Source organism: Alternaria ethzedia (assembly GCF_023757985.1).
Source record: "Alternaria ethzedia strain BMP 0044 chromosome Unknown scaffold_1, whole genome shotgun sequence".
Classification (NCBI taxonomy): Eukaryota; Fungi; Ascomycota; class Dothideomycetes; order Pleosporales; family Pleosporaceae; genus Alternaria; species Alternaria ethzedia.
This window is the reverse complement of record NW_026056194.1, coordinates 1,045,430-1,073,359: the sequence shown is the minus strand read 5'-3', so window position 1 is coordinate 1,073,359 and position 27,930 is coordinate 1,045,430. Positions and strand designations below refer to the sequence as shown.

The window sequence follows — 27,930 nt, the reverse complement described above, 5'->3', positions numbered from 1 at the left end:
TACATCATGTCGCCGAAACAGAAGACACCGAAGAAGCCAAAGGCAGCGAAAGAGGCGGAAACCCAGGCGCAAAATGCCCCAGCATCGACTATTCTTCTGAACATTGGTAGAGCAGCAGCACTCCTGCTTGTCGCAGGTTTTGCATCTCCAGTCTCACAACTGAACCTGTCTCCTATCTATGGATCGATCCCAGCATCGCTGCACCATCAACGGACAATGACTATCACCGCTGTTGCAGCACTCTTAACGCGACGGGCATTGAAGAGCTACGTATCTGCGAATGTGGCACAGTACATCGCTGTAGTCGCGTACTGGACGCCCGTCATCCAGTTCCTACTATTTCCATACAGCGGAAAGATTGGTGTAGAATACGGACCTCTGCTCATCGAGTCCCTTACCTACTTCCCCCTACTGTTCTTGTCAGTTTTTGCTGCCGCCGATCTACTGGAATGCATCGACATTACCGGCATCAATCCCTCGCCATTGAAGGAAATCGCTATCCCCACTGCATCCTACTTTACCGTCTCGACCGTAGCCAAGATTAGCAGCGCTCTCATCCCCGGCTTCATCGGTACATCCGTCTACTTCACACGCGTGGGTATGCAGATGCTGCTTGCGTCGGCATCTGCTTTCTTCAGCCCATCACGTGTCATCCTTCTCGCATTTCCGGCAATCCTCCACACGCTCTGGACGAATCCGCATCATCCTTCAACCCACGGTCTACAATTGGCAAACTCCACTTTGCAAGCTACGCAGAACTACACGCTTCTCGCTCGTCATGAGTCCGTCACTGGATATGTCTCTGTCATCGAGAACCATGCCGACAATGCATTTCGTCTTCTTCGATGCGACCACTCCCTCCTTGGAGGCGAGTGGCTCGTAACACCCCAAGCCTATGCTAAAGGCCAACGCCAACGCGAGTCCATCTTTGCCGTCTTTGTACTCCTCGAAGCCGTCCGCCTCATGGAACCCCCAGTCGATACCATACCTATCGTAGACGACAGCGAGAAATCTGCATTGGTGATTGGTCTCGGTATCGGCACAGCACCAAACGCCATGATCGCGCACGGTATCAACACGACGATTGTCGAACTCGACCCCGTAGTCCACTACTACGCAACGAAGTACTTCGCGCTAGACCCAAACCACACAGCCGTCATCGACGACGCAACCGCCTACGTAGCACAAAGGTCCGTCTCAGCACCCGGCAGCTTCGACTACATCATCCACGACGTCTTTACCGGCGGCGCAGAACCCGTGTACCTCTTCACCACAGAGTTCATGCAAGGCCTCTACGACCTATTGAAGCCAGAAGGTTTCGTCGCGATCAACTACGCCGGAGACCTTACACTGGGCTCAACGAGACTGGTGCTGAACACAATTCATGCCATCTTCCCCGCCTGCCGCCTCTTCCGTGACTCTCCGCCTCAGGCAGAACACAAGGAAGGTGAAGCCGATTTCATCAACATGGTCATTTTCTGCGTCAAGAACGACCACGGATTGGGTAAAGCGGCTGTCAACTTCCGCGATACGGTCCAGAAGGATTATCTGGGTAGTATCGCGAGGAGGAACTTCTTACAGCCGCAAGAGAAGTTGGAAGTCAATTATGATTTTGTGAGCAAGGAGAATGGAGGCAGGGTCATGGGCAATGCGGATGTGGGTGAGCTGGAGAAGTTTCACGAGGATGGTGCGGTTAGCCATTGGAAGATTATGAGGACGGTGTTGCCCGAGGGAGTTTGGGAGATGTGGTGAGCGACTTCTCGCATTGTGGCTGTGGTGGTAGTAAGTAGGCGCAGGGCTTGTAACGGAAGAGAAAACGCGACGTATAGAATGGGGTAGATTTCGCGAAGTTAATTAGCATACGACTATTTATAATCTAGAACGGTGTCTAGAGAAATCAAGTCTTCCGCACACACCGAACCCTTAATAAGCTCAACCTAGTTATCCCATACCGAATATTCTGATCTGTATCTACAAAACACCCATGCAACGCCCATCACCTTTCTCTCCAATGCACGCTCATCCGGCCCTCCCCTCCGTCGCCAATGAACCCTTTATCCACCCCCACGCCACCCACACACCACACGTCTCACCCTTCCCCTCACACACCTGTCACAGGCTAAGCATTCGCCTTGCGTCGTCTTGTGCGTGATAAGCCATGCTAAGCATAAACCTTGATGCATGAGAACAGGCAAGAACAGAAAAGAGCACCTCCTGCGATGCAGCATAAGTCATCACACCGCGTTTTCTGCCAGGGTGATGAGACAGGGGTGGGTGTGCATTGCAGCATGTGGGGAAGTGTGGAGGTGGATATCGGTGAAAGGTCATGGGGAGGGAAAGGGTCTTGCGAAGAGGTTTTGAATGGTCGTTGGGTAAGGAGTGGAGGATTGGTGGGAGGGAGTGCGTGAGGGAGAATTTGGTTTGTTGATGTGGTTGGAAGGACTGCGTTGTTTTGTGATGTTGATGATTGAGCCTAATGATTAAGGCCCATTACCGTCCAATAGGTTTAGGCTATGAATCATATCAGACGTACATGTCATGCGAAGGGGATGCTTCAAGTCTGGTTGATGATTCTGTATGCAAGGACGCGGAAAGTCGGCATCCACACAACAAGGCATGCTTGTTTCCATTTCCCATTAAGCGACCCTTTGCATTTCAGCCTCATCAAATTCATGACGAAGTAATCACCTGCTCCACCTGGTACACACTCGCTATTCAGCGCATAGTCGTGTGACAGCATCAAGCTGAGCAGCGCAAAACAACACACCTACAGCAAGGCGTTACCCCGCTATTCACACACGAGCTCAAAAGCCGGAGTATCCTAACCAGCATGAGACATGTCTATCGCCTACCTATTAGTCGAACCAACGTGCTGACGATGACACGACAGTATCTCGGTACCACTCCATCAGCGGCTTAAAAGACACTCGGCGGTTGTTTGACAGGGTGCTGTGCGATGACTTCACACATGCCCCGCATTCGAGAAGCATGTGTGGAAACTGCCCAGCGCCGACCGCTAGTACGCTGCGCCAATGCTTTGTCTGATTCAAGCTCGATCGTGTGTTGTGGGCGTATCATACTCCCCACGTGTTTGTTGAGATGGTTGCTTCGCGTTGTGTTGGAGTTCGTGTTAAACTGGTTTGCGCCACCATTTGATCCTTCTCTCCACGCTTTTGATGACTTGCAGTATCGCGCATGCGCAACATAGCGGGCGCAGTACCCGGAATACCCCATGCTACACTCCAGTTTGTAAACGCAGAACCAGCTCATTTTCGCGCGCTTACATTCCTTCATCGCCGAGCCTGTGGACCTCTATCCCTAGCGGACCAAGTATCTCGGCGCCACGTCGGACAAGCGGGTCATTACAAACTTGCTTGCTGCCGTCGGCATGCATCGTCAGAGCGGGATTCGATAACCCATATCAGCGAAGTTGGAATGACGAAAATCTGGAGATACGTCAGACAGATACAGTTTTCCGATAACAGCGGAAGATCAGCGTAAGCTATTCGCTAGCTCGCGAGTTGCGCAATCATAATTCCTCCGAGACGAAGTGGAGCTGCTGCTTGGTGATCTCCGCGCGTCAAGGCAATTGCCGCGTTCGCACTTTCTGCAGGGCTGCCAATCGCATGGCACGCGCATACACGTGTGTTGGACAAGGAAAGTAGCGAGAGACGGAAAGGGAAGGTGGGACGAGACAAGACGTCGATGTGGTATATGTGTCGTTTGAAGTGGCATTCGCAGAATGCTGATGGAACTGACGTGCTAGTAAAACAAAATACAGTAATGCCTCCAAATTGGGAACGGGACAAAGACCGCCTTTTGACCCGCTATGCTCGGCCTTCAAGCGCCGTAATGCAGTGATCGTGAAAACAATGGTCGTCAAAATATACAGTCGTGATTATCGTTCGCCCATATCGAACCTATGTGTGAATGCCTTCCCAACCTTGTTCTCCGGCTTGGGCGGAATGTGATGATGCAAAAACTTCTTCGGGGCGGCAGTCCTAGCACTCGAGGACTTGGAAGCGTCGAACATGATTTTGGGGTCGTCGTACGTCTCTGGACAGCAGCAGCCAATATTCTTGATGCAGCTTGTTTTTAAAACCTCGCCGATGGTTATGCGTTTTGAGGGTATCGGATGAAGCATCTTTAGCATGAGGCGTTTGATGGACGGGGGCTCGATGAGACTGAACAGCTTGCCACACTTAGGGTGGCCATCGACACCATCAAAGATGTCACCGTCGGGATGGCGTTCCAGCCAAGAATCCCAACCCTTCTTAAACCTGGCGTAGTACTCGAATTCGGGCTTCGCAGCTTGCCACGGGCAGCCGCCAAAGGTCATAGTTAGGTAGACGATGGCGGTGGACCAGATATCCAGCGGACGTGGGTCGTAGCTGTGATCCTTTGCAAGAACTTCCGGAGCGATGTAGGGAAGACTGCCGCAAATTCCAGGCTCGGATAACCGGATCTCGCCCATGTTCTTTCCACACTCACCGCCAGAGGCGCGAAGTCCAGGATGCTCGCCAGTGAACACTTCCGCGACGCCAAAGTCCGAGATCTTGAGATGACCGTCTTTGCTGAGGAGCAAGTTCTCCAGCTTGATGTCTCGATGAGCGATGCCATGGCTATGCAAGTAGCTCACGCCGCGCAGTAGTTGCTTGAAGAAGCACAACCGATCATCCCTACTGTAAAACCCTTCCGCGCCGCCAGCGAACAACTTCCGTTCTACTAACGAATAGATCTCTCCATATGTACAAAACTCCATAACGTGGTTCCAGCGACCGCGGTTCGTACATAACCGTACTGTTTCGACAATGTTCGGATGATGCAGACTCTTCGCAATGCTGTACTCGGACTTGATCTTCAGTACGTAGTCCTCCTCAGTCTCGTCCTTGTCGCGTTCTCTAAACTCTTTGACAGCGACCAGATCTTCTTCCCGTGTGATGCCTCCTCTTCGCGCCATGATCCGAACTTCAGATGTTGCGCCTTTGCCTAGAATCTTTCCTCTCTTTCCAGGCATCAAACTCGAACTCTTGAACTCCTTATCTAGCTCACACCAGTCGATGATGAAGTCGTCCGGTAGGTTCACACTAAGTCGCCGTGCCTTCATACCCACACCTTGGACAGCTGGCTTGGAAAAGGTAGCCAACATGCCAGCGGTAGGCTTCTCTGCACTCTCGTTGATGCGTGGGACCTGCTCTGTGCTTGCGGACCGTCGGCGTGAAAAGCCGACTTTCTTAGTAGAGCTAACGTTTCCACTACCCGCCCAGGTGATACCAGGCCGCGGTCGGCTCATGCTTGCCAGGCCCGTGGAAGAAGCGGGTTTGGTGCCAATTCCTGGTCGTCTGTCCGTCGATAGCCTGCTCATAGGTGATCCAGACAGGGGTGGAGAGTTTGCGCGGGAGGATTTGTCAGAGCGTCGCGTCAGGGAGAAGGAGCTCAGTCTTCGGCTTTGCTTGGGAATGTCGACTGCCGGAGTTGCTACCTCAGCGGGCCCATCTACACCAGTCTTGACAATGTATGTGTTGGTCTCGGCCTTTGCTTTGGGCGATCTGTTCGGCGTCGAGATGTTGGAAGTGTCGGACTGATTGGCTCCATCTTTGCTCGAATGTCCTCTGTGCAGTTTGCCGCGGATCAGCGAGCCCACGCGCTTTCCCAGACCGCGCTTCTCCGGTGGTGACTGGCGCTCGGCCTGTTGAGGCGGCTGGACATCTTGTTGGCTCTCGATATCTTGCGGCGCCTCTTGCAGCGGTGACTTGTTGGGCATGTCGCTCGTAACAGGGCGTGGGGTTGCGAATACGTCGTCTACGGAGTCATCGTCACGGAAAGGATGTGAAAAGGGCGTGCCCTCGCTGGTATGGCTGGTGGGTGTAAGAGGCTCGGCGGGCTCGCTTGCGGTGCCAGTACTCTCATCCTCCTCTTCAATAGCAAAGCGGTGGTCGAGCGGGCGTGAATCGCGGTGCCGAAGTCGGTCGGAGAGGGTTCGCTCATCGAAGGAAATTGACAGTTGCCGTGGTTGTTCAGCGACCATCGGCATGGTGATGGGGCGCTGCTGTGCTCCGATTGGCTGGCAAACGACCGAGCGCTGGTGAGGGTGAAAGTTGCCAATACGCGAATACGGCGAGGTGCTGGGGCTTGTCGCTACGGACGCTGGAGGGGGCTCGGACAGTTATACGAGCCTTCAAGCGTACTGCACGAGTGCAGGTGTAGGGTGGGCAGCAGGAGCGGGGTGTGGTAGAAGTGTTGCAATTGTGACAGAGCCATATACACAACGTAGGAAGGGTGACTGGGGAAGAAAAGTTAAGTTGCGTCGGAATGGCACCGACGACACGCGAGTGAGGTTTGCAGCGGCCGAGGGGTGGATGGCGAGGGTCCAGATGCAGGCGGGCAGCGGCAGGGAGATGACGTCCCTATCTATCCGCCTTGCTCTCGTGACGTTGGAATATCAATCAGTCCAACTGCACGCAAAGGCGGTAATCGTCCCAGAATGTAGGAGAAGCGGCGCCCGGGGCCTTGCGCGATGATATGTGGGCTCCAGAAGTCGCAGAGAGACTAAACTCTCTTGATTTGACGCCAAAACACCCCCGGCCCAGTCCCCCTGCGCGACCCCCACAGCGCCAAAGGCCACCTGCAGCCCGGATGCACGTCTTGCGAAGGCCGCCCAGTAACTCTCGTCCACCGTGCACTCTCCCCCAGGACCCGGACCTTGCGCCCACACAGCAGCGCCGTGTGATGGATGATGTGCGTCGATGATCGATGTCTGCAAAGCTTGACCGCCCGGCTTGTCCGCTTACGGCCTTCCCTTTCATCTCCACCATGGCCAAACGAGCCTCTCCTCTAGCACCAACCCGCCCTTCCGCCAGGATGCACACTTGCCTTTACTAACAGAACCATTGGACACCCATCCACTGGCGGCGGCCAGCCTGGATTCAGCAGCGCATCCTCGCACCCTCCGCCATGCACACGACGGCCCTGGAGAGACGAGGGCATCATGCTGGCCTTGTCTCCCTTGTCTGGCCTGTCTGGAGGGAAAATGCCGCAGCTGCCTTTGGATGTGGTCTGAGCTGCTGCAGTCATCAATGTGCTTCCAGGACAGCATGCCGTCGTCCGTACGCCGTGAGCGCCCCTACGTCCTGCGTCCGCCGAACCGATATTCGCTCCTGTTGCAGATGTGCTGCTCGTGCAGCTCTCGACGTCAACTGACGACAGTCCAGCGTGGTGCTGCCCTTCGATCCCAGCTCAGGGCGCTGTCAATCCAAAGCTTAGGCGGCCCTTTGCCGCCGAACGCGACAGGCGAACATCGTGGGGGTCACCAGCCGCTGCAACGCCATTTCCCCGCCATCGCTATTGCCTGTTGGAACGCCAGCTGAACCACGCCTCTCTGCTTCCCGGCACAAGCTGTATAGTACGACACCAAGGTCTCGAGGTTGCTTAATTACGTGCATAACTTGTTCCCTCGTCGCTGAGCCCATCGGCCCCCGTACTGTCCAGACTGAATGCGGGGTTCGTATCACCTCATGCAATCTGCAAGCTTCTGCAGTGCTCTGGACAGGGACTCGTGCTGAGACGGCTCCCGATCGCGACCATGTGCACCCTGATCGCGTTGCACACATGCGTCTACCGCACTCCAAACGTTCGGCGACCCAGCTTGGTTTTGCTTTGCAAAAGATTCGCGTCAACGACCGCCATTGGACGAGTTGGCCTGCTCCTCCCACGCAGCGGGCTCTCTTCGCCTCATTCACTTGCACAGCTGACAGATGCAACCTGGCCAGTACATACGTGCTCTGACGTCGTCGCGCAACTCTGGCGGTGAGTCCCGCTGAGACTTGGAGTCAAGCGACTGGTTTCCTATCCCGTTATGTCCCCACTGTCACCCACTTGCACCTGCAGTAGTCGTTGTTTCTTCTTCCGACCGCAGAGCGTTCAACACGTCTTGCAGCGGAATGCGTTATTTCTCCATGTACGTGCGGCTCGTGCTTTTTGTGGGGTAGGCGAATTCGGAAGGAAGTCACGACCCAGCACTCACTCTTGACCGGACAAACTCTCTATGCTGTACACACAGAGTGACAGCACTCGATGCGTTGTCGATCGCATTTCATTAATTCTCCGTACAACGGACCGAGTTGCGCGGATCACTGTACCAAACAAACGTCCCCTGAGACCGCCGTTGCTTTGCGTTCCACTACCTCCACGCCGCCGGATCACCAGTCTTGGCAATACTCTTGACGACTTGCTTTTATTGCCTGCCTCTTGGCACCATGGAGGGATTGCTTTCCGCGCTTGGCACTCGTTCATGTGCCGCTCATCATTCAGACAGCCAATCTACACGAGATTGACGATATGTGCGTCGGGTGGGATTTACTTCCCGTCGCTATTGCCGTTCACGAATTCTTAACACGGAGAAAACGTCCGCCACTTGGCAGGCAGCACAACACAACCACAGGCACGAGACTAACGAACCCAGCGGTAGGCAATGTGGACACCGCTCCAAAGCTCAACAACTCATCTACATATAGTGACGTTCCGGTGGCCTACAAGACATCCACTATCTTTGCACTGCATGCATTGCCCCGACTAGACCAGTGCCTAAGACCCAACATTCCATTGTCCCCCAGGTACCAGCCTCGTTGACGACGCGCTAGGATGCAGAGAAGCTTCCGCTAACAAGACTCTGTGCTTGTTGCCATCAAGGTTTCGTCGAGGCTGGACAAGCTCACGCACGGCAGCATCTCGGACACCTCCTGACCTTCTCTGATACATGCTTCGGGTGGTACAACAGCGCGGAAATGGCGCGCCAAGATGGGTAGATCACCTTGGCGCAGCAACGTGTGCCACTGGCAACTTTCTGTCGTGCATGATCTGCCCTCTCCGCCGGAATGAAGAGTCACAGCAACGTCTTGGCCTCATTTCGACGGGAGCACCCGGAAGTCAGTCGGGCAAGAAAGCAATCACGTCCACGACCGGTAAGACCACAGTCTATACAGAGACATGCGGTCCGTATCTTGGAATGCCACGCCGGTCTTATCGCGTTCTTGTTCGGGTCGACCCGATCCGGTAGGCAGTCTGGTGCATTCCAGGAGTGATTACATATCGAGGTATGCATTAGCTTGAACTCTATAAACACATCGATGTAGATCATATCGAACAAGTTCGGGACGTATCTATCCGTGTGGGGAGCGGACAAGCTCATTTGTAGATATTTCTCTTTATGAGCTCTTTTAAAGATAGCTTTGTACACTTTGTTGATCTTTGCGGACCCGAAATACAGTTCATACTACATCCAGAAAGACGATAGCATACTTGTGTTGTACATTGGCCCTCACAAGCTGCAATAACACGCTCCAGGGAAAGTAGTACTGTCATTCTCCGTGGAATCTTGGGCACTCGCGCCTGGCTTCACCCGCTTGAGCAGCACCCGGTATTTTCCCGAGGATTTACTGAGCCCATGAACATAACAAAGCAAATAATGTAGATAGTGCGAGGTCTCCACGATCTAGGTTGGTGTCACACAAAGCTTCTGCGGGCCAATTAACTCCTTTATGCGCGATTGCCCTCTCTTGCTCCGTGTGGGTACGGATCACTTTTGATAGCTGCCCGGATTCATTGGAAACTGCGAACATTTCGAGCTAACTAGTATGCAAGATAGTAGGTCAAGCGTGCGATCGCGCCCTGCTTTGGTATACATCCGTTGAAAATCTGATTTGCTTCGAACTCGTCCTCATGATTTGTTATTCGCAACGCAACAACTTTATACCAGCTCTATCACGCAGGCCACATTTCTCTATTGACAATGGGTATTTAATTGAATTAATGAATGTGCTGCGATCTGTTCTTATGCTTTCCCGCGAAGTAGATATACCTCTCAGGGCAAGATCTAGAGGGAAATTTGACGCTCTGAGCAAAGAGACGAGTAAAGAGACGAGTAAAGAGACACCTTTCAAATCCTGCCATGCGTAACGAAAGATTGTATTCCAGACACTACACTAGAAATACCGTTTGCATGTCTTGCTTGGGTTTGCCGTAGTTGTAACGCGTGGGATCATTAGTCCCAATGCACTGATCTTGTAACAGACCAATTCTGCGGTACGTAGAAACATGACCGTCCTTTGTAGCCTGGATATCTGTTGCGTGTACTCGCTCAACAATGAGCGCGGTATGTTCTCGATTGCGATCAGTTCCGACAGGAATAATATCGTACTCCTTCTCTTTTGTCGTGTTCCCTTGCCATTCGTCCCAATAAATCGTTCTTCTGTGCCAGTTGCTTTCCCCATTTCCCATATCGAGGGGAGGCAACCTACCTTCTCGTACATTCTCTGTTTCAATAAGAATAGTAACGACCTGAGCAAGCAGCTTGATCGATCCTGATTGGATGTTGCCATAGGGGTTACTGTGTTGCGCAAGTGTGAAATGTACGTCCAACACTTGAACCAATATGTCTCTGGTCCTCGACCCCCCTCTCCTCAATATACTTCCGTGCACTGAGGCCCAACTCCAAGTAGGGGCTATCTTCATCCGATTGGGCGTGTCCACGTTTGGTGGTTCAAATTTGTACCACAATAGATCTTCTGGCAAGCGACTTTTCCATAAGCCTGCGCAGTACAAATCGTCACTATTGAATTTACGATGTACGAGGCTCGCCAAAGACGACAAGGCGACTAATCGATCTTCTGAATTAGTGAACTCTGTCTTAGAGTAATCAGCGACGAAGTACATCCATGTGGCTTGCCGCGGACCATTGCCAAATCGTGCGCTCCAATTAAGTCCTGATACAGAAGTCGTTACTTCTAACACGTTAGTATGGCCATGCTCTAGGGCACTACCACATTCCCAGATCACGCCTTGCAACGTAAAGTGGAGTACGCGTCGTGAGAGGAGCCGCTCTTGAGTAACCCATCCGCGCTTGTTCAAAGCCGAACTTGTGAGTGCCTGATTGAACTTGATGGATACTGGCTTCAAAAGGCGAACATTCATGTCCCCGCTGCTCATGTGCTGAACAACCTGGCATGGAGCGGCGCCAATTCGCTTGCTGTCCGTTTTCGAAAGGAAGCCATCTTTTGCACTATCGGCGCAAGTAGCGGCAATATTGCATATGGCGTTTTGATATGTAGTACCCATGCGAGGGCCCTCCGTATTCCAGTCCGTGTCATCGCCATAGGCATCAGGCTGGACAATACACAGTGCATCTATCCACAGGAATCGCATTCCGAGCCCTCTTGTTGTTTCTATAGCGTCTCTGAAGGTTTGTGGCATACTCTCCACTTCGATGCTGATTTGGCGTGCGAAAGGCGCTCTCAAGACGCAGCCATGAGGTGTGTCTCCCCATCGATAGCTCAAGGTGCAGTATTGTGACAATTCGGCTACTGATAAAGCGCCATTAAGGATATGCGCCTCTACATCGACCACGAGAACATCAGAGCCTTTTGAGAGATCTAACAGCCGACGCGGCAAGGATCGCTGCGTACTATAACAGGCAGCAGGGTTTTCGAAACCTGGGGGTATTCCGTCAAGGCCGACGTTATCTATCTTGCCGCATTCGCAATGAGATGAAAGACACCGCGAGAGAAGTTGCTGGGCTTGTGATACCGGATCTTCCTCTACTTCCAACGGAGATGGTCTACATGGTAGATCGTCGGCGCCTATCCATACATCAATGCCGTCCCCAAGTAGTATAAATGGTGCTGATTTCATGACTGTGCCGTGCTGCCGAAAAAGCCGTATCGGCTGATCCAGATACTTTTCCTCCGATGCCCACTCATCAGCATGCTGCCAACAAAGCGTACAAAGATCACAGCCAGCACGCGCTGAAGCGATCATATGTGCTCCTGATGACCATTGTCGATCGAGTTGTGGCGCCGGCAGCACTTCCGCGAAGTCCGCGAACGCTGTGCAAGGAGCACAACGAGGCATGGCGACCGTGAAGCCAGGGCGATGAAACGATGTTTTGAAACTATGTTGATAAGTGTGCAGTCGGAAACATGAGCTGAGGGTTCTCGATTCGTATATTTGGAGACTGGACGGTTCGAGGAAAGCCTGTGGTGAGAAGGAATGTGTTGGAGTTCAACCACGCCGCAACCTTGCAGGAGCGGGGTAAAGCTCAGTAGAAGACGACAGAGCCTTCGTGCGACTGAAGATTAGGACCACGGTTCGACTTCCGACGCATCGATAGCAGAGATACATCCAGGGCGAAAATCCGATCGCTGTGCGCAACCGCCATACTTGAAGACGCACCCCCTCTGAAACGTGCGAGGACCAGACCGGTCCGGCTAACGGGTCAATTTTATACATTTCTATGCTTTTACCCTTCAGTCCCACTACTCAGCGACCCTATATACACGCCATCGCTCTTGTAAAAGTTTACACCCCACCGTCTCCTCTGCGACCCATGCCAGAGTCTCCAACACGTACCTCTTTCTTAACATACGCCATCTCTTTAGCAGGCACGATCACCCACTCCCTCTCATCCATAATCCTATCCAGACCACAGCTACGTCCCTTCCAGCCCTCTCCCCTCAAACTCCTCGCCACCTGCCAAGACGCGGCGATGATATCGTTCACGCTAACGCCATTGAATTGCGCGCCTACAACGCGTAACCGGCCCTTGAACTCGTTGGACATGCCTTGCGCGAATTGCTTGAGGCGTTCATCGTAGCCGAGTGTGTATTGAGGAATGCAGTCGCGGGAGAGGTTTGCGATGTGGGCGGTGGGCTCGTCGGTAATGTTAAGGTGTCGCTTGATAACGCTCCTCGCCATTTCTAGACCTTCTTCCTCCGTGGGAAACCCCTTCCAGCCGTCCCACCAGTGGCCGCCCATCATGACTGTGAGTTTTGTGCCGCTAGCTGTGTCTTGACCTTTAACAGCAGAGGAGTCCCAGATTACGCCAAGAGCGCGCTCGGGGTTTTGCTCGAATGGAATTCCTTGTGGGATGAGGTAGCCGAAACCTTCATAAGGGAGAAGGTTTGGATTGGGGAAGTAGAGGTTTACTGTCATGACTGTGGCGAAGGGGGTAATCTCGTCGTTCTTGAGGGTGGAGATGGCGAGATCGAATGATTCAGTTGATGTTGAGCCTTCAGTCTGTATACTGTCAGTACTTGCGGTTCTAACTGAAGACGATGAACGTACCCCAGAGACAACCTCGACACCCAACTTCCCGTTCTCATTGAGAGGCTTGAAAGTATGAATGGGCGACTCTGTTCTGATCTCAATGTTACCTTTCGCCTCCACAGCATCCACTAATGCTCGAACCATCTGCTGCAATCCGTTTCTGAAGGAAAACATAGCGGAATCCTTCAGGTTCTTCGCAAAGTCGAGTTCCAGATCAATCTCCTCGTTCATAGCTTTCGCTACTTCCCGATCATGTGGGTGGACGAGTGTGACCGGCTGCGATTGTCCGTGTTCATTTTGCATGCGGAACCAGCCTCCAATAGCACTGCCGTATCGCGCCTCCAATTCCCAACCCGTATTAAACAACGTCTTAGCGCTCAGCTGATTGATATCGCCGGCATATATGCCGTGGAATACCGCTGAGACAAGATTGTCCGCTATCCTCTTATCCACCCTTCGTGCGAGCCACGAGCCAATTGTCTCATCCGTCAGGGAGTCCGGCCGCTTTGGCCTCAATGGTTCTGTGATCGCACCCAATATACCCTTCAGTATGCCAGTCCGCCATAATGTAAAGAAGTCTGCGAAGGTGGGTGGTGGAGAGGGAAGGCGGTTGAGCTGGTCAGGATAGTAAATGAAGCGGTTCTTTGCGCCGGGTTCGCTGCGCCTCGTGTATGTGATGTCGTCAACGAGACCGAGTTCTTGTACCTATACACACTCCATTAGCAATGCCACCATGGTTTAGACATGTTCGACTTACCAGTCCTGCAGTGACAGTTGCGTTTCTCAATGTCCTCGGGCCCAATTCGAACAGCACATTCCCATTCTTTCCCTCTGAATCCACAACGTCGACTCGTCGACTCTTGATCCAGCCACCCGTGTCCTTCCCCGCCTCAAACACCACCACTTTAGTCTGTGGGAACTCCTTCGCGATGAAGTGGGCGCTCGTCAACCCCGCTATGCCACCGCCGAGAATGGCTATCCGCTCTGGGTACGAGGACTGGTAGCGAACGGCGCATTGTGCCGTGGAACGGAGGAGCAGACGTTGTGATGATGCGAGAAGTGGCCGACACGGATGCAATGGGGATGGCGTGTGGGATGCAAGCGCGGGGCGCGCGGCAACGGTCTTCAACGTCTTCTGCGAGACATTCTGGAGCCGCATTGCCGGTTCAATTGGTCGCAAGATCGATTGGATGGGCGTTGCGACGACGACCAACAAGGTGCATTGGGAAGTTCAATTGATGTTCCTGCGGGAAAATGTCCGAGCTTGGGCCGCTTCCTCTCCGCAATCGATGGCTGCTGCCGTCATTGATTCAGCCCTACACAGGCCATACCATGCACGAGCAATTCAGTGCACACAAGAGATCAGCCACGACATCGGGTACACAGCTTAATAACAGGCTACACGCTGAGGGATTCAATTGTCAAGAAGTTGTATTTCACAAGCTACCGTATACATATAAAGTCACTGTCACGGCAGAACAAGTCTATCTACTGGCGCAAAGTATACAAACCTTGAATATCGTATATTTTCGCATCGGGGTGGGGGCGTCGGGGGAGTTGCGTGAACGTGATTTCGGAACGGGGATCGAAGGGGGAAAGTGAGGTTGGAAGACTTCGAGGTACTACGGACCGACCGAATAGTGTACAGGCAAGGAACTCGAACCGCATCGATATCGACCGATCGACCGAAACAAGGCGAGAAGTCCGAATCGAATGGAAGTCGCCGTAACCGTTCGCAAAGAAGATCCGAATCGAGCTTTTCGACTGCTGAATGCATTAATGTCGTGGCAGGACATAGAAGTAAATCTAGCCTCCACTTATGAAAGTAACAAAATCCCAGAAACCATTTTCCTCGCAACAAAACACCGTGCTTGAACCAATTTGAGCACTCGTGTCAATACTAGCCTTGGGCAGACAGTGACAGTGAACCGGAAGCTGCTTGCTAGACGCAACGCAACTCGGCTCTACTCAGCCACGTCCAGGTCTTCGTGAGCGGGAGGGGGAGGAGAGTCGACTGTATTTGTGATCAGAGTAGTTCGTCGTAGAAGGGGTCGGTTGCCTCACTCTTGCGGACTTCGCCGACCGGGTCAGCCTCGCGCTCACGCTCGCGCCTCTCATCGCGATCGCCACGGTCACGGTCGCCACGGTCGTCCTCGCGATCACGGACATCCTTCATCTCACGGTCGCCATCAATGGGGCTCCTTGACCGGTCGCGGTCACGGCGGTCGTAGTCGCGCTCGCGGCGGTCGTCCTTGCGAGGAGAAGCTCCGCGCTCGCGACGAGGAGAGGTGCTGCGGCGGCGAGGAGAGCGAACACCTCGGTCTGCACGGTCACCACCACGGTCGGAACGGTCGCCACGGTCGCCGCCACGCTCAGAGCGCTCGCCACGGGGACGGTCACGGCCGGAGTCAAACCGCCATGATGCCGAAGGAGGCGTACGGGCCCACTGTAGCTGATTAGACAGACCCACGTCATTATGCGGTTCGGACATACCTCGATCTTCAACAAGTCATCGCGGCCGATGCGCTTGTTGTGCATCTCGTGGTACGCGTCGTCGGCGTCACGGCGAGACTCGTATTCGACGAAGGCGAAGCTGCTGGCCTGTTAGAGCCTGGGTCGTTTGCTACCGGGGAGGGCCAACTCACAGTCTAGAAGAAGCCGAACGGGGCGCTGGGATGTCGCAACGAACGAGTCGGCCATAGCTTGAGGATTGTCAGATCATTTGTTTGGAAGGAGCGTGTGGAAGAAGGGCGGAAGGTGCAGATCGTCGTCGACGCGCACGGGTGTTGTGGGAAGGAGGAAGCTGCGCCGCGCAACAGCGATCGCGACACCCGGGGCGCGTGAAGTGTACAAAGGTTGTGGAATCGAGGGCTACGATGCGGAACGACGATGCGATTGCGATCGGATTGGGGCGAGGCGTTGGAAGACATACCGTTCGAACTCGTAGGCAAGGTCGCGAGCGCGTGTGCCGTGGCCGAAGCCGGTGACGTAGAGCGTGGTGCCGCCGCCGCGAGACATGGTTGTCGTCTAGTTGGGTATCGTGTATGGAGGTAAACGGTTCAAACTTGCAGCTGTGACAAGTCGAGGGTGACAGTGACGGGTGTGGTCGATGATGGAAGGTCGCAAGCCGGCAGGAAAGTACTGGAGGCAGCTACAGCAAACGCTTGGACTAGCGCGCCTTGGCATTCTCACGCAGACGTCAAGTACCTGAAGCTTCGACATTCACTCGACATCTGATCCTTGCAATTTGCGCTAATCGGCGGAACACTGACGTCGCGCATACTGTCGCACTGTTTTGGTGGTCCTGCCTCTTCGAGATGGTCGGTGCCAAAACTACCTCAATTCGACTGATGGGGAAAGAGCTCACGAGCGCGACATGCGCAAGGCAACGCGTTGTCGAGCAACTGTCGATTACATATTACACTAATGGTACATCTATTGCTGACTGTCTACATTTTCACTACGCAGGAAATGCTCCGTAAGGTGCTCCCTCGAGCTTAAAATACCCTGGCTGGAGCACCTGGAAGACTCCCGTTGGGTCGTACTCGCCAGAGATGCTCTTCAACCTTTGCTTGTTGGCAGCCCCATAACTAGCAATGACATCTTGGTACGGCGACGCGTAGTTCATATAGATGTAGTCGTGATTGAGATCCTTCTTCGCCGCTTCCTCGACAAGCCGCTCGTACAGGCTGTTGCTGAAAGACATGATCCGGGCATTATCCGCAACGTCTGTCCAGAGGATAGCCAGATTACAGATGAAGATTGGGCCATCGCTGGGGTCAAGACCGAGCGCGTTACCGCCGTTCTGTTGCATCTTCTCCATGGCAGGGACGGTGATTGCCTGGAAGGAGAGAACGGGCAAGATGCCCGCAGCGTCTTGAATCGCAGGCACCATCTCGAAGAATATGTCAATGAACGCCTTGAAGATATCCCGATCCACCTTGAAAGTTCGGTCCCAATAAGTCTCTTGGACGCCATCGGGTGCCCCAGCACCAAGTTGGTTGGCCAACGTCGACATGTTCGCAATGGCCGTTTGGTCGATGATCGCTGGGATGGCTTTCCAGTCGTCGAAAACTGCTGGCCATGGCGTAGGCTCGGAGTACTCTAGATCCTCGGCCGCAATCTTCATACCAGCCTGTAGCGCAAAAGACACGATCTGAGCTTGTTTCGTGTCCTTCTCTGCGTTGACAGCATAGTTGTAGTATGCTTCGTACACTTTATCCCACTGATCCTCAGTATGGGCGCGCTGCCCACCCCACATTTCACCTTGAACAAAAGTTCTCATGTTGAACTTGGTGACAATACCGAAGTTGTTGCCACCACCGCGAAGAGCCCAATAGAGATCTGGAGATTGGGTGGCACTCACGTCCACAATGATGCCCGAGGCTGTCACCACTTCGAAAGACTCGATGTTATCGCATGCCCATCCATGGGCGTTCGCGTAATGGGAGATGCCTCCTCCTAGAGTTAATCCAGACACACCGACGGATGAGATCTGCGCACTGTTAGAAGAGTCATGGCAGTAGGGAGCTATAGAGAAACAGGAAAGGGAAGCAACATACGCGACCACCAATAACTTCAAGGCCATACTGCTCAATCCATGGATACACGTCCGCCCAGCGATTTCCTGAGCCAACAGAGGCGATCTTCTTGTCTGCAGATAGGGTCTTTTCGGTGAATTTCTCCAGGGCAATAGTAATGCCTCCCTCAATGCTAGATCCACCAGCAAAGGCAGCGTGTCCACCTCCTTTCACAGCGAAAGGGCATTGCGTGAGTCGGGACAGGAGCACAACAGTTGAGACTTGCGAAACACTACTAGGCTTGAACACACAGAACGGGTTGACAACGGCTTGCTGAGCCGCCCAATAATCGCCGGTGAAACTGTCGTATCCTGCACTTCCTTCCGACAACACGGTACCGTTACCAAAGGAAAATCTTAGGGCTGCACACTATACCTCTTGTCAGTATCGATCTTGAGCAACATGCAAAAATGTGTATCAACATACAGCTAGCGAACAAGCACTGGAGGAAGATCGTTCCGCCAGAACTGCCAAACCAGAAATGCCAGTGACATCGAAGCCGTTGTTCAGCAACGCTTTGGTGACATTGAAGTCGTCAGGCTCGAAACCACTTGCCAGCACGCAAGCTGCAAAGGCGCTTGTCGAAGTAGCTATCGTAAACTTCATGCTCCCTGTTCGCCAGTATGCGGAAGATGCCGGACGGTGGTATATAGCTGGTACCGAGAGAGTGGCTCACTGACTGAGTTGCAGGGAGCCACTGCACTTAATGTACTTCGGAGTAGGTTTACCATATTCGTTCCAGGCCGCGAAGGACACTACTACGGACGTGTTGTTAGTGCTTGTCCGACGGGGTCTATAGCTCTCTAGCGACGCGGAACGGCCAGTTCGGTCAAATTCTTAGTGGACAGTAACCTCGAAGTTTGTGGGGTAGAGACTAGGTAGTCTATTGACGTGAGGCGCGCCGTGGCAAAAGTATAGCATGGTAGCTGATAGCGGTATTCATCTGGAGCTGGTGTGGCTGCATGGCAATTTCGACGTAGCGCAACATCGGTGGAAGCATGAAAGACATCTTTGTTCTTTTTCTCCGAGGGCTCTGCGGGTAGATGCATCGCTTCCGATGAGCTGGGTTGCTGTGCCTCAATCTTGCAGCGATCCATGGTCTCCACTTTGCAGCGTCTGGAGTAAGACATAAGAATTCACTTGCCAAGCAAGCGTTCGCGGTTCGTGTTGGGAGTGGATGAGGCAGGAGCCAGCCGTGCCGCTCTCTCATCTTTGCCACGGGACGGTTCAATACGCCACCACCACGCCAGCTGTACACTACTATCCGGGCATCCGCCAACCGCAAGACACCTCTTTGCACCCGCACCTATCGACCAGGAGGCAGCTGACTACATTCATCCGACTTACCACTGAGCAGACTTCTAGGAGCAGCCACTTCTACGGCTGTCCAAAGTCTCCCTTTTAGGTTCGCACCACGATAAAGTCTGTGAGCCAATATGTGATATGCTAGTCTCTTTGTGGCTTGCCTCGCCGAAGCCTGCTCCCCATCCACGCTGCCAGGTGGTAATCTCCAGGCACATGTCGGCATTGACAGAAAAAGCATGCTGTCCGCTAGGTCCGCGTCAGGCACCGTGCCGCTTCGGACGCTGTAGCGCAAATACGAACAACACACGACGAGGAATAGCGCGAGCGGAGAACTGCACCTCCTAAGCTAAGGGTCATTTAGCCAGGAGGCGTTTTGGGGGCTTGCTGACTTACGTCCACCACGGAACACCAAACGTGCGCGTCAACACTTGAATAAGGCCATCACAACTACTTTCGGACTTCTTGAAAAGAGTGCGTGACGTCGCGTAAGAGGAAACGATCGGGATACCAGATTCCAGGAACCGGGAACTGAGGACCGGGGCAATCCAGTCGCCGTCTAACCCTTACCCACACTCCGACACGCGATGGCCCCCATGTAAATCAATTTGCATATGCGTCTTACGGGCTTTTGCACCCCTACGCGCACTGTACTTTGGGTAATCCCTGGCAAATCCCAGCTCCGAAGTGCTTTAATCCAGAGTGTCGGGCTTCGTGGATCGGAATCCTAGGTTCATTCCATCTTGACAGCTTCAACGGCACGGTCTTGTCGCGACACACAAACGCTTCGAGGAACGTATCCCAAGGATTCTGTTATTCTTTGTGCGAGTTTAAACGACAACTGGAAACACACGCCTCAGCAACCATGTCCACGGGCGCTGACTGGATCTCGCAGCATGATTTACTCCGGACAGACTACGCCATGCTGGCGATGACATCGACGGTCTTCATCGCACGGATCGGTGTTCAGATTTGGCGGCGCAAACCCATTGAAGCACAGGACATCCTGCTTTACATTGCATTCGCTGCCTATCTTGCTTTTACCATTCTTTACATCGTCATTACGCCCATATTCTTCAGACTCCAGGCTCTCCAAGCTGGTCGCATTGCACCATGGCCCACCATGATGGAAGACATTATTCTCGCCGCGAAAGTCATGTGGCAGAGCGGAATGGAATATTGGACGTGTCTTTGGTTTGTTAAGTTCTCACTATTGGCACTATACAAGAAGCTGTTGTCTGGAATGCCCAAGAAGTACCTTTGGATCTGGTGGTTCACCTTGATCTTTTGCGTTGTGGTATGTAAGAGTTCACGTTGCTTTGTCTTTACGCACATAGCCTCCAGCAAGCATGACTAACTGGGCACAGACATGGGCAACGTGCATCATTACAGGCCCTGGTCTAGCCTGCAACGACACCAAGAGTTTCTTGGGCGAGGGCATTCTATGTTCATCGCCTAGCGAAACACGCCGGCAAACTGCGAATCTCTATTATGCATACGCAGTGGATACTGTAACCAACATGATGGGTGTGTTCAAACGCGTAACTTGATCATATTCTTAGTACTGACAAGTGGCAGTCATGTTCCTACCCATCAGGCTTATCTGGAACCTGCAGATGGAAAAGCCGAAGAAGATCGGTTGCGGTCTCCTATTCGCATCCGGCCTTGTTTGTATACTGTTCTCAACTATCCGCATTGTGCAGGTTGGCCAGAATGGAAGGCCTCGCTCGCCAGATCCAAAGTGGCTGACCATGTGGACCATCATCGAATGTTCGACAGGTAAGTCCAACGCATCTCAATACACTCTACTCGGCTAACTTGATGTCAGCTATCATCATCGGTTGCTGTCCAGGGCTCGCGTCTGCAGTACCAAAGAGCCGCTTCCGACGAACAGACAGTATCTCCTACGACACACAGGGCTACGTTCGACAATCGCCTAATCGATCCAGTGGAAACGCGCCGAAGAGTCATGGCTTGAGGAATATGCTCGGTTCCAGAAATCGCGACAAGAACAGCGAGAAGATGTCAGGAGACATTAGTATGTCGAGGACTGGGCATGAGAGTGAGGAACAGCTTCCAGAACGCAGAACAACAGGCTCCGGTGTTCTTATCACAGATGAACTACGCGAGCAACAGAGACTTCGGATGGAGGAAGATGAGCGCATGGAAGAGGCACGCCTCAAGTTTGAGCAGTCGCATGCGTGATCTTGATCGGCAGAATACATGAATTTCTTGATAAGCGCTCTAGATGCTGTGACAGTCCAATTGGAGTATTCAGTGAATAGTATTACGTTGTACTGTCTTTCGAGAACGATGACCATGATTTGGTCCACGACTGTTGAAAAACACGATCACCTATCATTGAATGTCAAAGAGAGCCTCTCTTTGATCGCCGGCGCGTGTTACTTCTGTTCTCACTATTGGCAGAGGTGATGCAACATCTTACTCGTCTCCAAATAAAACATGCACTGCAAATGTCTGTCTGTATCTAACAGTGACTCTGATTATTATGACAAGGACACAGCTGTCAGTGACCTACTACCGGCAACACGGTCTAGGGGTTTGAACCAGCTGCGTTACAAAGCAGCTACGAGCCGCTTTGATCCACCATACAATGTCTCCGGGTGCTGTTAGAACAACCCCATAGAGCACATCCTGATGTATAATCGGGTGGCGAAGAAGGCGGGCGATGGAACAAGACGCACCGCGAGGCGCTAGTGGCAGCGGCAAGTGCCGAGCTTTGATTGCGCAGAACTTGAGCAGGCGCTCCGAGACAATTGCTTCCTTCTCCACAACCCACGCTCCAACCCACTGCACTTGACGCGCACCCATCTTCACGACTGACGACACATCTCTTACGACCGTCGCACTCCGTACCCGCGACAGCCTTACGTCACACGTCACAAAAGTCGCGTTCCTCGTCGCTCCCTTTGTTTTCCACCCACCGCCAACCTCGAATTCACGCGACAAGCCCATCAACCAACGCCTGCCTTCACCATGGCTGTCGATTTCTCGAGCGAGTCGCCGCTGGCGATGCAGCTGCAGCAGGTAGTCCAGCCCAAGCTCGCCGAGTTTGGGTGGACGACGGGCGGCGAAGACACGACGCTCTTCGAGTACATCCTCCTTATGCTGGCCAACGACAAGAACGAAGCGCAGGTCGCATCAGAACTGTCAAATGATCTGCTCGACCTGGGCCCGGAGAACACAGAGACACAGCAGTTTGCGCAGTGGTTATTCGAGCAGATCGAGCACCTCAAGCAGTCGAGCGGCGGCAACGCGCAGGTCACACAGTCAATCGAGAACCAGATGGACAGCACCTCAAACGACAACTCGGCAGCTGCGCAAGATACAGATATGGAAGGCGCGTCAGAAGGACAAGGCAATATGTATGTGAACCCTCCACTTTCCCGCCCCTTTAGGGCAGCTCCACAACCGTGGAAAAACTGCAAGGAGATCGCGCAATCACGCGCATGCCAAATCAAGGCGACGTCGAAGCTTGCCGTGGCTCCTCTGCGCTCACGTTCCTCGTATCAAAACCTGCAGATTCTAACCGCAAACAGTCCTACAGGCCCCAAGGCTATGCGCAACGGCAGCGGTGCCCAAGCAGCACGTCCAGCACGAGGCGGCCGGATGCTCAACCAACTTAATAAGAACATGGACCGCAACAGCGACTCGGTGTTACATCGCGTACGTGGCGCCGGCGGTGGAGTTGGTCGTGTGAACGCGCACGCCCGCGATCCGCCAAAAGGCCCACGGGGCCAGAACATCGGACGCGGAATCGAGGCAATGGCAAACGGCCGCGGTATGGGCAACGCCAACATGAACATGGGCCAGAACAACATGAACGGTATGGGTATGGGCGGTATGCCAGGAATGCCTATGCCGGGAATGGGTGGTCAGAATGGCATGCCTGGCATTGGCCTGAACCCGCAACAGCAAATGGCCCTGATGCAGATGTACGAGCAGCAGGCACAGATGATGCAGCAGATTTTCTCCGGTGGCCAACCAACCGGCTTCGTCAACCCCAATTTCAATGGCAACAACCGCGGACCTAAGAAGCCGTTACATCAACGCATAGACCGGTCACACCAGGGCGGCAGAGGCATGAACCCGAATGCTAAGACTTTCACCAAGAAGGAAGGCGAGGACGAAACGATGGCAGATGGTCCAGCTGGAGAGAGCGGCAGCGGTATGGACGTCGAACTGCCTTCCGGCCGCCCAGATCCCTCGTCCACCATGTGCAAGTTCAACTTGCGATGCAGCAACCCCGACTGCCACTTCGTTCACCAGTCGCCCGCTGCGATTCCCGGAACCCCGGTCGACATGAACGATACGTGCGACTTCGGTGCGGCATGCAAGAACAAGAAGTGTGTCGGCAAGCACCCATCGCCTGCGCAGCGACAGAAGTTCCAATCAGAGCAGGAGTGCGCCTTCTGGCCCAACTGCCGTGATCCCTCGTCGTGCCCCTACAAGCATCCCACATCAAAGCCTTGTCACAACGGCGCCGACTGCGCTGTCGAGGGCTGCAAGTTTGGACACAGTGCCATCATGTGCAAGTTCAACCCGTGTCTTAACGCGCGCTGCTTGTATAAGCATGAGCCTGGTCAGAAGAAGATCACTACAAATAAATGGGTCGCCCCCAAGGAGGGAGAACACGTTAGCGAGAGGAAATTTGTTGACGACGAGCAAAAAGAGGAGTTGATTATTCCGGGCAAGGACGAGGAGATGCAACAGGCACCGGCGAACGAGGGCCTGGACGTGCAGGCATAGAAGGATCCTGAGCTATTTTACTGGGACGTAGGTGGTGGATATGATACCATTGAGATGACGGGCAGGTGATGTTGGGTGGAACGTAGAGCATTGTATTATAGTCTGGATCTGCTGGACGAGGCGTTAGGGTTGGAGGCATGGCCCCAACGAGGAGGAGAGAGAATTACTTGTTTCTGGCGGCCCGCGTTGGCTGCGCTCTTCTTCTTACATATTCGCATCCTCTTACGCGTGACATTTGTGACTTTCTGACATGTCCCCTGGATGTACCCGCTGTTTTGCAACGATTACTCACCAGGCAAAGTGCTGCACGCATTTGCAGTCATGCATCTACCATGTGTACTTGATATAGTAGGACTACGAAATACTGTAATAGCTGCGAAGCCGACTATATGCATGATCACGGATAACACGGTACCACAAGCCTTGGGAGTATAGCGATTCGCGCTCACGGTGGACTATCGAATGAAGACTATTCCGAACAAGGCTTAGCCCGTCCGCCACGTTTGCTCAGCCACCCTCTTTCGTACGCCGCGACATCTGGTGTGTGATCAACTCCGCATTCTACTTGTACTTCTGACCACTTTGTCGCTCCTTCCTTTTACTCCAGTAAACCTTGCCTTCCCTACTTACCCTTCATTCCTTCCTTCTTCACACTTTTCCCGGAGGATCGCCATTCACACCTGGCACAACCCCCCAACAAAGTTCGATCGACAGCTGGAAGAGATTACCCAGCCTTGCCGCCCAGTAAACGACGTAACAGTCTTTTTGCCTTCCGAGGAGTCCATCACACTTACACCACACTCTCTGTAATCCTCACAAACCATCAACATGTCTAAGCCATACGTAAGTCTGCCTCGCATCCGCTAGCGTCTCCTGTCGCAATGCGCGCGACATTCCCATCTCCTATCCAATCCAGTCGCAACCACAACCACGTGCTAACCCTCTCTCAGGACCAAGGCGCACCACCCGCCTATCCCCCACCAGCGCACCAAGATGCTGGCCCAGCCCCCGGCGGCATGCAGCCCTCATACTACAACCAAGGCGGTGCCCAACCCGACTACTACGGCGGTAGCCCGAACCCCTACCAACAAGGCCAGCCTGGCCCCTACGGACCGCCACAGGGCCAGTACGGACCTCCTCAAGGACAATATGGACCTCCCCAAGGAGGATACAACGGCCAGCAGATGCAGTACCAGCAGGGTCCACCGCCCCCAGGCGGCTACTACCAGGACGACAGGAGGGCTGATGGCGGTGGTGGCGGTCTATTTGCGGGATTGTGCGCTGGTTTGGCGTGCTGTTGCTGCTTGGACTGCTTGTTCTAGACGCGTTGTCGAGACAAGCAAGGCTGGATGGAATGATGGAGATGGGACGCGCAAGAGGTGGCATACCAGATGGAGCAATTTGGCTTTTTGGCCGCCTGAGATGCGTATACCATGCGAAGACGGATCGAGAAGACGAAGATTCCGCGTACAAGCTATAGACCAAGGTTTCTTTTTTTCTCACTGGGGTCTCTTTGGACATGACTGATTGTCGATTTGGAGGCATATCAGGGAGTGCTGCCAGCTATCATCTTACCTAATTCGACGATTTCTTTCTCGGAATCCCGTTCGTACTTGTTCCTGTCTCGAACGCCCACGGTTATGGTTATTGGCTGATTGTACAGGTATTTGCGTTCGAGGACTGTTTGCCAGCACGCCGAGTGCGGCGACTTGAACGAACGTCGTGTTTGCGTGCCACGCAAGTAAAGTCCGAGGTGCCATCATTCACCCCAATGCGCCAATGCGCACTCTTGGAGTCGAGCGAAATGCAATTGATTGCTGCCACGCAAGCACCGATGTACACTCACCTTCGGCCCTTAGTTTCTCAACTATAAGCGCACGATTCCCTGGACTTACTCTAGAAAGGCTGTGAAGCATCGCCGCTACGGGTATATAGATAAGTTTCTGACGACAGCTCGGTCACCGACATCGGATCGCCTGACCGGCGTTCACTCACCGTACTGAGGGGGCTAGACGAGGACGTTGGAAGGCGTGGAAGTTGTGAATCAACAAACATCTCTCATCACATCTTTCTTCACATCTTGAGTGCTTCACGGCTGCAGAGTTGAGACATGGCGGACAACAACAACCCCTCAGGGTACACTCCTCCTGCTCCTGATGCCGTTTCCGCTTCCGATATACCATCGCCAGCATCTCCCACTATGGACCTGCCTGGATATGTACCGCCTGTATATGAAGTATGTGGAATTTGACCCTGTTGTTTTCTGCAGATCAGCTAACTAGCTCAGATATCCAAGAAGTGCCAGGAAGAAGCAGAAGGGACCATGTACCCAGACCAGCCGGACAATCCGAACAACGAGCACAAATGGCTGTACTGCGAGAGCCACAGCGGGGACACTCTTGGATATTTTGGATGCGTCTGTGACAAGACACAAGAATTTGGTCGCAACCAGTACTTCTCCGCCGATTGCATATTGAGGGAATTGGTCGGTGACGACAAAAGAAGGCGTGCGTACCGTGCCCCCGCCCCAAGCAAAGGAATTAGAAAATGAGTGAGAGAGCTAACCCATAACTGGCTAGTCTTTCTCAAGCAGTACTCTTCAGGCTGTATTGGTAAGACCTTGATCGATCTCACTGGAGCCTGGGCTCAGTACAATCCGCATATCCCAGTCTCCACTTTTACCACTGCGCAGTCCACCACCACCACGAGCTCTCAACCTAGTACGTCTACTCAACCGAGTACACTGACTCAGGCTACAAGCGCAACCATTTCCGCGGCGTCCTCGAAGACTACCACGACGCGACTCACCACTACAATCACCAATTCCACAACCACCGTAATGCCTACACCGACGGGGCCAGCCGATGGACAGATACCCATCTGTGGAGTATGCGGTATCAAACCCGCACTTCTGCGCGCTCACTAACATCGACCAGATTCCACAGAAGTGCATGACGACAAAGCCACAGGGTGAGTCGTTGTGTCTCATGGGCGACCTCGACTGCATATGCAAGGCCAGCAATTCGCTCGAACATAACACGGAATTCAGCCAGCAGTGCGTTCTCGACGCTTGCTATGGTGACATTGGCAGAGAAGGTAAGTCTTATTACGTAAAGCATAAAATTACGTCGCTCACCACTGACTTCGCTGCAGAGTTTCTCGACAGTCTCTACTACCACTGCAAGAAGGTAGACAAGGAGCTTATCGACATACCGAAACGATGGGAGCCCTACCTTCCAGTCACCTTCCCTTCCACAACGCCCGACTCGACGACGAGTGACCCCAAGAATCCTGCACCTGATTCTGCCGGCGTCAAGCTCAATCCCCAATCCATCGTGGGCATTGTCATCGGAGTCCTTCTCGTCCTCTGTATGGTTTTCGGATTGCTGTGGCTCTGGTGGAAGAAAAAGAGGGAGGCCAAGAAGCTGCGCGTCGAAAACGCTCAGATGCTTGATGCTATGAACCCTGACGGCTTCAGCAACAGGATCCATACCTTGAGGGGCGACTCATCAATCCGCGACTTCTCAGATCTCCAGGGAACCGGCAGCGCAGGCTCCGACGCCGCAGCATCCAGGCACGGTACCGCATCCACCTACAACGACGCGACACTCGTCGGCTCGCCGCGGAGCACGACTGCCTTCCCCCTCAGCCCTACAACCCCTAAGAGCCCAATCCCCGAGTACGGTACAGCCGACGAAGACTGCGCCATGTCGACGTTCGTCCGGTACCCCGGTCATAAGCCATACAATGACGGCCAATTCGAGCTACCCAACAACCAGCTTCGCGGCAGTCAAGTCATGCAGGGCCAGCGCAACACGCAAGATGACTCGGCGAGTGAGTACAGTGCACGCCGGCCTAGCTACGGCGATGACTCCATCGACATTCGGCAAGACAGGGAATCGCGGGCACAGTTTGAACGAATGCAGCGGGATGAGTGGGAGAGAAATGGGGATCTGGAGCCACGCCACAACCGGGGAGGTGCATTTTGAGATTGCGTGTTTTGGTTTCATTGATATCTCCCTGTTCCTACCGGTGAGATGCTTCGGAATATATCCCTGCGGACTCGTGTAGCAGTTCCTGCGGATGCCCGTTGGGCGACGAGCTTGGTTTAGGCTTATCTCCGTTGATAAAGTCGCACGGAGCTAGGCGGTGCATGCGAACCGGTAGTACAGAACAATCT

The 27,930-nt window shown here is 53.5% G+C and overlaps 9 protein-coding genes across 9 annotated transcripts; 5 read left to right on the top strand and 4 right to left on the bottom strand.

The window, feature by feature from the left end:
* Positions 1–6: 6 nt before the first annotated feature.
* Positions 7–1,752, top strand: J4E87_000351 (uncharacterized protein; the record flags this gene model as incomplete). The annotated part of the gene is made up of 1 exon (XM_049372009.1): positions 7–1,752. One exon carries the CDS (start codon positions 7–9, stop codon positions 1,750–1,752), a length of 1,746 nt encoding a protein of 581 aa, XP_049238143.1.
* A 2,146-nt stretch (positions 1,753–3,898) lies between these two features.
* J4E87_000350 (uncharacterized protein) lies at positions 3,899–6,028 on the bottom strand (the record flags this gene model as incomplete). Its single annotated transcript, XM_049372008.1, has 1 exon — positions 3,899–6,028. The coding sequence occupies one exon, from the start codon at positions 6,026–6,028 to the stop codon at positions 3,899–3,901; it is 2,130 nt and encodes a 709-aa protein (XP_049238142.1).
* A 6,323-nt stretch (positions 6,029–12,351) lies between these two features.
* J4E87_000349 (uncharacterized protein) lies at positions 12,352–14,257 on the bottom strand (the record flags this gene model as incomplete). Its single annotated transcript, XM_049372007.1, has 3 exons — positions 12,352–13,068; positions 13,117–13,803; positions 13,856–14,257. 3 exons carry the CDS (start codon positions 14,255–14,257, stop codon positions 12,352–12,354), a joined length of 1,806 nt encoding a protein of 601 aa, XP_049238141.1.
* Positions 14,258–15,124: 867 nt separating this feature from the next.
* On the bottom strand, positions 15,125–16,116 carry J4E87_000348 (uncharacterized protein; the record flags this gene model as incomplete). The annotated part of the gene is made up of 4 exons (XM_049372006.1): positions 15,125–15,544; positions 15,592–15,691; positions 15,744–15,800; positions 16,031–16,116. 4 exons carry the CDS (start codon positions 16,114–16,116, stop codon positions 15,125–15,127), a joined length of 663 nt encoding a protein of 220 aa, XP_049238140.1.
* A 442-nt stretch (positions 16,117–16,558) lies between these two features.
* Positions 16,559–18,284, bottom strand: J4E87_000347 (uncharacterized protein; the record flags this gene model as incomplete). Its single annotated transcript, XM_049372005.1, has 3 exons — positions 16,559–17,593; positions 17,661–18,047; positions 18,105–18,284. The coding sequence occupies 3 exons, from the start codon at positions 18,282–18,284 to the stop codon at positions 16,559–16,561; spliced, it is 1,602 nt and encodes a 533-aa protein (XP_049238139.1).
* A 1,561-nt stretch (positions 18,285–19,845) lies between these two features.
* Positions 19,846–21,185, top strand: J4E87_000346 (uncharacterized protein; the record flags this gene model as incomplete). Its single annotated transcript, XM_049372004.1, has 4 exons — positions 19,846–20,277; positions 20,348–20,507; positions 20,559–20,759; positions 20,809–21,185. 4 exons carry the CDS (start codon positions 19,846–19,848, stop codon positions 21,183–21,185), a joined length of 1,170 nt encoding a protein of 389 aa, XP_049238138.1.
* A 792-nt stretch (positions 21,186–21,977) lies between these two features.
* Positions 21,978–23,750, top strand: J4E87_000345 (uncharacterized protein; the record flags this gene model as incomplete). The annotated part of the gene is made up of 2 exons (XM_049372003.1): positions 21,978–22,366; positions 22,541–23,750. The coding sequence occupies 2 exons, from the start codon at positions 21,978–21,980 to the stop codon at positions 23,748–23,750; spliced, it is 1,599 nt and encodes a 532-aa protein (XP_049238137.1).
* An 828-nt stretch (positions 23,751–24,578) lies between these two features.
* Positions 24,579–25,072, top strand: J4E87_000344 (uncharacterized protein; the record flags this gene model as incomplete). Its single annotated transcript, XM_049372002.1, has 2 exons — positions 24,579–24,593; positions 24,701–25,072. 2 exons carry the CDS (start codon positions 24,579–24,581, stop codon positions 25,070–25,072), a joined length of 387 nt encoding a protein of 128 aa, XP_049238136.1.
* A 1,517-nt stretch (positions 25,073–26,589) lies between these two features.
* J4E87_000343 (uncharacterized protein) lies at positions 26,590–27,739 on the top strand (the record flags this gene model as incomplete). Its single annotated transcript, XM_049372001.1, has 3 exons — positions 26,590–26,637; positions 26,687–26,846; positions 26,904–27,739. The coding sequence occupies 3 exons, from the start codon at positions 26,590–26,592 to the stop codon at positions 27,737–27,739; spliced, it is 1,044 nt and encodes a 347-aa protein (XP_049238135.1).
* Positions 27,740–27,930: the final 191 nt, after the last annotated feature.